At 39.5% G+C, this 11,040-nt stretch overlaps 1 protein-coding gene and 1 long non-coding RNA gene across 3 annotated transcripts in view; one reads left to right on the forward strand and one right to left on the reverse strand.

The window, feature by feature from the left end:
* Window positions 1–11,040, forward strand: part of LOC116639474 — a 253,016-nt gene that overhangs the window by 239,618 nt on the left and 2,358 nt on the right. The window contains exon 6 of one of the 2 annotated variants that reach the window (XR_004300849.1): window positions 9,634–10,757. This is a non-coding gene — a long non-coding RNA (uncharacterized LOC116639474). The remainder of the gene's footprint in view (window positions 1–9,633; window positions 10,758–11,040) is intronic. The other variant, XR_004300850.1, reaches the window with a different exon arrangement.
* Window positions 8,599–11,040, reverse strand: part of TNFRSF11B (TNF receptor superfamily member 11b) — a 28,734-nt gene continuing 26,292 nt past the window's right edge. The window contains exon 5 of the mRNA XM_032415886.1: window positions 8,599–9,806. Within this exon, the coding sequence (XP_032271777.1) occupies window positions 9,418–9,806 (389 nt within the window). The 3' untranslated portion in view covers window positions 8,599–9,417. The remainder of the gene's footprint in view (window positions 9,807–11,040) is intronic.

An 11,040-nucleotide genomic window follows, 5' to 3' on the forward strand; every position in this document is an offset into this window, starting at 1 on the left:
GTGGTTACCCCTCTGCACCAATAACCAGCATAGTTTCCTGGAGGAACGCCCATTTATCATTTCCCTCCGATGATCACACAAAATGGTTGGGTGTCATCCCTCATGTGAATTTATCTCTTGTGAAGAATACATTTTAAAAAAACACTTGTTTATTATGCCAAGTGCTGGGATAGAAATTTACGTGGGATGACCAGATAAGCTTCTGAGGTTTTATTCTATCAATTGTGCAGACAGGAAGGCTGAGCCCCAAAGCAATCACAGTATTTAGGAGAAGAGACAGGATTTAAAATTAGGTGTGTCTCACTCCTAATCCCTTTTTCCTTTACTGAAGGTTTATTAACCCACGTGGGCCCGCTTCTGAGAAAGCTGGCTACTTATTTCTAGGTAGAATCTGCTCTTATTTTTCTTTTATTCCCAGACCCCATCACATTTTATTTTTTCTAGAAGCTTTATTATGACATTCCCTATTCTTTAAATGTGGCTTAGTCGACAGAGTGTATTTTCAAATAATTAGGCAAAGATAACAGTGCCAGCTACCCCCAAGTGCCAGTCTGTTGGCTTTAAGTTTTTTTAATACCCAGTCGTGACTCCATGGTTTGGGTTTAAACAGAATTTTTTTCTGGAGACTTTAGCAAAGCTTATTTCTTTTGCCATCCCCTCTTAGTAAGCAAATCCTGGATGCTTTCCTTGCCACGAGTGCTTAATGGCAGAGTACATCTTGTCACCATCCAAGGCAGATCCTTTTGAGTGGCATATTCTCGTGGCTGGAGGGAAAAATCTGATCCAGATCCCACAAAAAGACAGATGGAGTTTTCCATGCAAAACCATTACTCTTGGATTCCTGGCTAGTGGATTTCTGTTTTTCAAAATTGTGGGTTTTTTGTTTTTTTTTCTCTCCTTTTTGACTCTTGCTGTCTATCTCAGGAGTGATGTTTGTTATCTCAAGCTTAAATCCAAAGGTGTGATTGGGATAGATCATTGGAAGAGTGTATAAGACTTGAGACAGCTGTGACTAGATCAGGCAAATATTACACCCAGTCCAAGCACTATATAATAATAGAGGTCCCAAATAAAAGAATGGTGAATGTCAGGGGAAGTAAGCTGAAAGCTGTTGGCTTTTAGGAAAATGATGATGATTTGATAACTGGGTTGTTCGGATTTAATGAGATGATGTCTGTAATGGTCTTAAGTGTAGGGCTTTCTTCCTCACAAGTTCTCAGTAAATGACCTTTACTGTGAGTACCAGGTCAATGTAGAAACAATGACAAATCAGATGAATCAGTGATTTCCTAGCTTTTCCTTTATAGAACATTGTTTTCTAAGAACCTAAATGGACCCAGATCTAACAGGAAAGCATTTAATAAATTATAGTCATTATTATTATTGCTGTTGATATTATTAGCATAACATCAACATCAAGGGAGACAGTTAAACTGTCAGGTGCTAAATGCAATGATTGATACATGCACAGTGGGATTAAGCACACCCCAAGAGAGAAAGCTAGGGGTTTCCCATCTTTGTTAAGAGAAGCACAAAGTTAAACAAGAGTCTTGATAGGACTGAGAAGCTCTGAGTTCTGATAGCAGCTGTGCAATTTAATTTCTTGCAGCCTCATTTGGTCCTCAAGGATTAGATATAATAATATCTCCCAAAATTGCCCAATAAGAATTCTATCTCCCAAGTCCTGACCCGTGACTCAAAATCATCCTGGGAGGATGCTATGGAATGTACAGTTTGAACAAACAATCCCAAGTGATACTTATGATTGGGTAAGTTTGGTAAACAACTAGGTTGGAACAATCTATAAAGGCTACCTGCTCTAAAATTCCAAGAAAGTAAGTTTCTATTAAAGAAACCATTTTTGCCCAATCTCAATGACAGAGTGAGAGCTCTTAAGTCCTGAAATTGGGTTCCATTGGCTCTGTGTGTGTGTGTACGTGTGTGCATGTGTGTACATGTGTGTACATGTGTGTACATGTGCGCGTGTACATGTTTGTGTTGTGCATGTGTTCACATGTGTGCTTGTGTGCTTTGCTTGTGTGTACATATATGCACGTGTGTGTGTGTGTGTGTGTGTGTGTGTGTGTGTTGGGGGCATCACTATAGCAATAAGACACTTGAAAAATGCTTAAATCCAAGGTCATCACTCTCCAGGCTAGTTTAGGAATGGCTGGACCAAGGCAGGAGAGATGAACAGATGACCTCATGTTGTCTCTCAGAAACCTATGATTCCATGAGAATGATACAGGTTTTATGCATGATCTGTCCTGTTTACCTCCTCTTGCCTGAAGTCAGTGAGTCATGAAAAACCAAAATTGCTATTGAAATGTCAATTTGGAAGATGTCTTTGTTTTAGTTAGAAGGATTTTTGTGGAAATATGACTTAAGCTTTTGTGTCTCAAAAGATGAGGTGGATTTCCCTGGGAAAAGACTCAAGAAAACCCAAAGAAATGGGAGACTTATTTTGTATTAAATATTTGGAAAAAGACAGGAATCTCAATCCATTAGTCATAACCAAATACCCAGTGATGGTGCTCCTTCTCTGATGACTCTCCTGGAAAGATTAATGGTTCTTTACTGTGAACTTTCCTTTCCACTCTGGGCTCCCACCTGCAGTCTGAGTTGCCTATTTACCTCATGGCTGAACTATTCTAGTAGTCAGCTCTTCTGGTTTAATAATCTCTAATCTATTCCTGCTCCAATCCATTCTATACACTCCTGCCAGAATAATCTTCTTGAAATTCCACTTTGCAAACATCAATACCTTTCTTAAAACTTCAATGGTTCCTATTGTGTTTATAGGTAAATATTATAAAATTAAAGATTCTCAGATGGATAGAACCTCACAATCATCAGAGTTAGCTCCTCAAATCCAAACACCTTTCTCTGGCATTCAAAGACCTCTTATTTACTCTATATGTTAGTCAGGACTCCTGTTTGTTTGTTTGTTTGTTTGTTTGTTTTTTTAAAGATTTTATTTATTTGAGAGAGAGAGAATGAGATCTCGAGAGCGAGTACATGAGAAGGGGGAGGGTCAGAGGGAGAAGCAGACTCCCTGCCGAGCAGGGAGCCCGATGCGGGACTCGATCCAGGGACTCCAGGATCATGACCTGAGCCGAAGGCAGTCGCTTAACCAACTGAGCCACCCAGGCGCCCAGGACTCCTGTTTATGAATTACAGAAACTGGCTTGGGGGAAAAGGGAAAGTCAGTGGTTTCAAAGCTGAATAACAGGAAGAAAAGATGTGGCTAGAACCAGGGGCTTGAACATCATCAGGATTCCTTGCTTGTCTCTTCTTTCTTCTTCTCTCTGATAGCTCCCTTTCTCTGCGGCCTCTGGCAACTTTAGCCTCATACTTTTTATAGATTTTCATTGGACAGAAAAAAATTTTCTTTAAGTAATTCCAAATGCACACATGCTAAGGAAGGTCTCTCACTGAATGCCTTGGGGGGAGTGCAAGAAATAGTTGGGTGTTCAGAAAGAGGCTGTTATTGTCAGGCCCCACTGGAACTATGTGGCTGAGTTGGGGTGGGGTGGGAGAGAGCAGTTACCTAAAAGAAGGAGGTGCTTACCAGACTAAACTGAAGAGTTCTGGGTAGATAAAGCAGTTAGTTTCACAACTCACAGTGTATTACTAATAAACTTCTTTGAGCTTATTTTATAGTACTCTTTAAATTTTTATATAAACTACATGAGTCTAGACAATGCTTTTGCATTCCATATGTATATTTTAGCCTCTATGGCTTTTCCAATACAATTCCTTATATCTACATCCCACCTCATTCTCTCTGCCTAGATGTACCTGTAAAACCTAGCTGAAGTTATTGCTTCTTGGCCTGCCCTGGGCTTCAGAGATGACAGTTGATGAATGTACCATATTTATGCAATTCAATTGGTACTAAGTATCTACTGTCCGGTATTAGCAAGTACTCTGCTATGTGTACATCCTGTCTCTCCAACTTGATTCTAGCCATCTTCAGGACAGATGTATTTAAACTCAGCTGCAGAGATAATTGTTATTATTACTGTTAAATCCCTGTTTTATAGTTTCCTAGATTTGAGGAGAGAGAAATTTGGAAAATAACAGCAAGAAAGTCAAAGAATTAGAGCATATAGTTGTATTCAGTATCAACAATCATAATTACACTAATTGAACTGATAGCAGCTGCTATTTTGAACTTTGATCAAGAGAAGAGAATAATAAAAGTATGTCCCTCAGATTGAGTTTGGGCATCAGTTTAGAAAATATCTCCAAAGGTGTTAAGCATTTTGAAAAGGAGCTACTCCTAGGGCTATCAGTCTCTGCATTGGCAAAGAAGAGCATAGAGTTCTCTGTTCTCAGAGCTCTCCCTTTCTCTCACACCTATTTCTACACCTGAGCATAAACACCTTTATGTTTGACAGGGATAGTTTCACAAATAGAAAATTAGAACAACCCAAGACTATGCTCCTGGGAGTAATGATAGTTTGCCACTCTATCTCTTGCTTAGAACTGGTATAAAGTGCACTGTGTTTAGTACTATAATTTGGCACTCAAAAGTATTATTTTCAATGGAACAAAGATTTTCAGTATATGCATACATACTGAAGATAATCTATTGAGTAAGATGCTTAACAAAATAGGTAGAATAGAAAAATCATGGTTAATAAGTAAAAACTTCTTGGAATATTTCATATGACTGGTCTAGAATAAGGATTTCAAAATTATTTCTTGGTCTGTATTCTTTAGTCCATAAAACTAACCATCAAAAATACTTGACACCTGTGTAAGGTTCTAGATGAACAAGAGGACACAGTGGGTCTGGACTCATGAGGATAGTTTAAATTCCCATCCAATCTTTCACATCAAGTTTTTAAACAGCAAAATTGACCAAGTTCTAACTTCTTCCTGGGAGAAATGCAGAGAACTGGAATTGGTTATGACAAAAACCAAACTAAATTCACCTTCATGACTTAAAAAAAAAACCAACAAAACTGATTGGATGTACAGGGGCGCCTGGGTGGCTCAGGCGTTAATCGGCTGCCTTCGGCTCAGGTCATGATCCCAGGGTCCTGGGATCGAGCCCCACATCGGGCTCTCTGCTCGGCAGGGAGCCTGCTTCTCCCTCTCCCACTCCCCCTGCTTGTGTTCCCTCTCTTGCTGTCTCTCTCTGTCGAATAAATAAATAAAATCTTTAAAAAAAAAAAAACTGATTGGATGTACAGCACCAAGAGTGAACCCTAATGTAAACTGTAGACTTTGGGTGATAATGATGTGTCTGTGTAGGTTCATCAGTTGTAACAAATGCACTGCTGTGGTGGGGGATGTTGAGAGAAAAGGAGGCTATGCACGCACAGGGGCAGGAATTATGTGGGAATGGTGGGAAGAATTTATGTTCCAAGGACAGGAGACTAGGTGAGGAGCCTCTGATTGTCTGTGTCCAGCTCTCAGGTCAACCAGTGATCATGTCCACTTGATGACCTCCTCCAACGCTTTTGCACGTTCTTTCTCCATGAACCCCATTGAATACTCACAGAATAGATCAATAGATCAAAAAGAACCATAAGATCTTGGAGGGAGGGGCAGTAGCATTAATCAAAACATTAATGAAGCAGGGGAAAGGGAAAACACACTGGCTCTAGAACATTGGTGAACACTCATTACAGCTGAGGAAAGGGAACAGAAGGTGGGGAAAAGTCTATTCTTGGGACAAGGGGCAGGATTAGGTGCTGAATCCACAACTGGCAGACTTCAAATGACAAGTAACAGCAAAATGCTGCTGGGCAAGGGATGGGAAAGGCACAAGAATGTGTAGACAGAAGCTTTTTGAGAAGCAGCTCAAGGGGAAGATCTAAAACTCAAACAGGCATTGCTCTGATACACATCCAACACCCTGAAAACAAGCTATCTATAGGAGTTTGAAATCTCTGATGCACTGAGTATAACCATTGCAAAAAGAAAAGTAAGGAAGAGAGAAGAGAAAAGAGAAGAGAAGAGAAGGGAAGGGAAGGGAAGGGAAGGGAGGAGGGGAGGGGAGGGGAGGGGAGGGGAAAGAAAGAGAGGAAGGAAGGAAGGAAGGAAGAAAGCGAAAGAAAGAAAGAAAGAAAAAGAAAAAGAAAGAAAGAAAAGAAAGAATGAATTAGTGAATTACTAACTGAATTAATGCAAAGCCTTCCATTACAGTTCTAGCAGAAGGACAGGCATGACCATATCCAGGTATATAAACCATTTACCTGTCTCCTGACCTACTCAACGCATTTGGCTTTTAACAAAAAAAAAATTATGAGACATACAAAAAGGCAAGAAAAAGCCAGTATACTGCCACGTGACGGAGTAATCATCAGAAATAATTTTCAGCTTTACTATAAAGTGCAAATAATTAAGAGAGTGTGGTATTGGTGGAAGGATAGATTTACAGATAAATGGAACAGAATAGAGAATCCAGAAATAGACCCACACAAATATAATCAACTGATTTTTAACAAAGATGTAAGGGCAATTAAATGGAGAAATGCTAGTCTTTTCAAGAAATCATGTTGGGGGGCACCTGGGTGGCTCAGTTGGTTAAGCAACTGCCTTCAGCTCAGGTCATGATCCTGGAGTCCAGAGATTGAGTCCCGCATCAGGCTCCCTGCTCAGTGTGGAGTCTGCTTCTCCCTCTGACCCTCCCCCCTCTCATATGCTCTCTCTCTCTCTCAAATAAGTAAAATCTTTAAGAAAAAAAAAGAAATCATGTTGGAACAACTGGAGGACCATAAGTAAAGAAGGCCGGGGGGGCTTCAGTGTGTATCTCACATCTTATATAGAAATTAACTCAGTAACAAAGGTTAATATCAACAGTAATTAGTCATGCTGATAGCACTGGCACCTGATATGATGTGAGAAGGGCCATTACCTACATGATATTCTTCCCCCAGATCCTTAACATCAGTCTATTCATGAAAAAACATCAGAAAGACTGAAATTGAGTCACATTTTACAAAATAGCTCACTAGGGATACTTTATACTATCTTTTTAGTGATTCTGTAAATCTAAAGCTGTTTTAAAATTGTAAGTTTTAAGAAAAAGAGAAATGGACATGAAGTCACATACCCTATTTCCCTTGGAGGAGAAGGTTGAGGTAGAGTGAATGCAGAGTAGCAACCAGGGAAGCCAGTGAAATTGGCATTTCAGTGATTTATACTTGATGCCATTAACTTTCAGATGTTTCTCAAGCCTAGTTGGTGCGAGGAGACCATTTCATTTTCTGTAAATAGGAACTTTGGTGGAAGAACTAGAGCCTCTGAAGGGGGAGTGAAGGCTCCTAATGTTAACTCCTGTTCTGCTGCTTATACCCTCAGCACTTAATTCCCACAATTTTTTTCACTTCAAGTATTGCCACGTTGGGATTCTGAGTCTCTGGGTTTGAGCCTCTTGACTTCACCTCTGCTTTTTATTTCCCCAGATTTATGAGTTTGTGTGGTATTTACCTAGATCTGCCCTTCTGTCAAAGTGTCCATAACTGGATGTGATTTCACAAAGGTAGGGTTGATCAGCACCAACGTTGTACTCTAAGTCATAGTCTTACCTTTGTAGCCTACACAATGATGGGATGGAATAGACCCTGTTCACAGTGATATCCCCTTCTTGGGAATTGCAACTGAAAAAGACAGACCCGCACTGGCCACGTCTTTACACCAGTCCCAATCTAGGACAACCAGAGTCTCTATCCCAGGAATGTGAAATTTTGAACTGAAAGATACAGGAATGAAAGACTGAGGAGAAAGTGTAGGAAATTCTGCCCCCAAGGGGCCCAGTTATTTTCATTCTGTTATTTCTGAGGCTTGGATACAACCTGTATTCGTTTTCTATAGTTGTTGCGGCAAATTACCACACGCTGAGTGGCTGAAAACATTAATTCTTTCATTAATAAACATTAATAAAGATACTAATTCTGTCATAGCTCTGGAGGCCAGAAGTCCAAGATGAAGTTGTCAGCAGTGCTGTACTCCCCGCAGAGGCTCTGGGGGAGAATTTGTTCCCTGTCTTCCCTGGGTTCCTTGGCTTAAGGCTTCATCACTCCCATCTCTACCTCTGTCTGCACATCTTCTCTGTCTTTCCCCTTTGTGTGTCTCTTATAAAGACACTTGCCGTTGGATTTAGAGCCCACCAAGATGATTTCCTCATCTCAAGATCCTTAATTACATCTACAAAACCCTTTTTCTAAATAAGGTAACGTTCACAGGCTAAGATATTTTGGGAGAGCACCATCATTCAACCCAATACCCCACCCTTCCAATTATTTTCTTAAACTAAGTAGTGCCAGTTTCCATTACTTGCAACCAAAATAAAACGAGTTTGGTCTCTCGCTGCTAGCCGTGCGGTTGTAAGTGGTTTGCACCGCCCGTATACTAAGCTTGACTTCAGAAATTCTCCAATTTCAATGTAGTAAGAGTTACTTTGGAATTTATTAAGAATGCAGGTTTCTGCCCTCCTCCTCAGTTTCTCAATAAATTGGTCCAGGAATCTGCATTTTTAACAATTCTCAGGTGGTCCTGATAAAAGAACAGGAAAAACTGTGAAACCTCAGACCCATTAACGTCCGATTCAAATAAAAGCAAGAGGAAAAGCAATGAAAAATAATTTGAAAACTTTAATGATGTTGTTTAGATAGTAAAAACATAAAATCTTTTAAATAAAGTACATTCAATTTCTCAGAGCATCTAATATTCAGATAATTTATATTTCATACACTTTCCAACATTAAATAATTGACTAAATAATGCATTTTCTATAAAATGATATTACAGCTTATACAGGTAAAAGTACATTACAAAAACACTCCACACAGGAAGAATGGCAGTACCTATTAAGAAATGCTATAAACTTTCCATTAAAAAATATATTTTATCTCTCATTTGTCATTATAATAAACAGAATATATATTTTTCTTTCTAAAATTGTCTTACACAATTTCCCTTTAGGATGATAATATGTACAAACCTTATATCTGAATGAATATAAATAGAAATACTGTAATAGTGTTATAGATATATTAGTAACTTTTACAGAAAAAAAATATGGCTTTCTAATAAAAGCCTCTAGCACAGCTGAAATCTCAAAGCTATTTAAGTTAGACATTCCCATATTTAGTAAGGCACAATGGATCTAGTTTCTTATTTCCAGTTGAATTACTGCGAGCAGTAATAAGGGAAAATATAGTCAGTAGATACGGGACCAGATCTATCAGTTGGATAAACTATTTGGGGTTTATTGAACTTTTGGGGGAGATGTTAGTTCTTTCTCCACACCATTCTTTCTTTTTGTGCCCTGTGGCCAAATCTAGTCCTTGGAGATGAGAAAGAAATCACTGTACCCCCCTCAAGTGCCTGAGAAACAGTTTACTCATTCATTGGATCTGGTCTATTGTGAGGAAATAGCCCAGTGACCATTTCCGGTTATAAGCAGCTTATTTTTACTGATTGGACCTGGCTCCCTATCATTTCTAAAAATAGCTTCTGATATAATCTGTACATGGTGAAGCTGTGAAGGAACCTGATGGTCTTCTTCAGGCTCTGAGTGACAGTTTTGGGGAAGTGGTATGTTTTCAAGTGCTTCAGCGCATGCATTAAGCCCTTCAGGGTGTCTTGGTCGCCATTTTTTATTCTCCACAGGCTGAGCAGCTTCGGAATCTGCTCACTTGATTTGCACGCCTTCAACGTCTTCTCGATGTCTTCTGTTGTGACTTTCTTCCCCGGCAAGCTTTCCATCAAGGTCCGGAGCTGCTCGAAGGTGAGGTTTGTGTGTCCAATGTGCCGCTGTACGCTGTCTTCACACAGGTCGATATCTGCGACAAGCAAAAGCCCGGAGAGACGGTCACATAATGGATATTCTAAAGCCACCACCACAAAACGACCGTGAGGCAGAAGGAGCTTCTCCCAGAACTTCATAAATTTATTTTAAGGATAACCTTCCCCTTCCTTTTTATGGCGGAGGGGAGGGCTAAGTGATGCTAGTCATTTGTGAGAACTGAGTTGAATATTATTTCGTGTTATAAAGGGTAATGTGCTTTATGTATTCTAGGCATCCAGCAGAGCTTTGTGAAAAGCCCTAATTTTGGAAATGAACAGTAGAAAACTATAGACACATCACCCTCAGTTTTCTAAGAAAAACTGGAAAAATTAAAACGATAACATTTCAGAAAAATAGGAATAAAGTATTCGACTTAGCCATTTTGTAATATAAACTTTCATTAGTGGTTATGTGATATATACCTCATTTGAAGAGTCGGGTGTGACAAATGGTCTTTAATAAATAGCACCAGAGGATTACTATGGAGGAGGAGGAGATCTGAAAAACTCAACAGAATGAGGACAAAGAATGGTAGGATTCATATGGCCTAGAGAATATTTCAGTAATGAGCTGGGACATAAACATAAGAGGGGGTATCTAACATTTCCATTAATGACACGAGTCATTTGCTGTCTGTGAGCCCTAAGGCAAGTCAGTTCATCTTTTTGGACTGAAATGTGCTTATTTATAAAATAGAGAATTTGGCCCCTTCCAATTCTAACAGTCTCTGATTCTCTTATCCCATCTCTTCCCCCCCGCCCTTTTCTTCCTGCTTCAGGGCTAATTATACTTTCAAAGAATACATTTTATTTGCCAAAAACAGAAGAAAACTTTACTCTGCACAAGTGAAAGTCAAAAATCTTAAGTCTCCTAACATAACAGGCCTCAGTTTCAGATGTTTGAGGCTTTTTGGGAAGTATAGGACTCTTTGGTCATCTAACTACAGGTAAAGAGCAGATGGGTTTCTCACTTTGTCTGCATTATGAAAATCTTCCTCCTCCTTTCTGGCAGGTGCTCCCAATGCTAACTGAAGTCAGAACTCTTTCCACTGTATATCCTAAAGCTTACAGTCCACACTGCATGAAACTTCCTTTTCCCCTTGGATTCTTTCCCATCATAACACACACACACACAGTTTCTAAAGGAGACTTTTTTTATAAAAGTCTAAAACATGAGAGTACTTGGTTTTAACTAGCCCTTTTCTCTAAGAAGCTCAAACACTTTACAGA

This window comes from Phoca vitulina, unplaced genomic scaffold (assembly GCF_004348235.1).
Source record: "Phoca vitulina isolate PV1807 unplaced genomic scaffold, GSC_HSeal_1.0 scaffold18, whole genome shotgun sequence".
In the NCBI taxonomy this organism is placed as follows: Eukaryota; Metazoa; Chordata; class Mammalia; order Carnivora; family Phocidae; genus Phoca; species Phoca vitulina.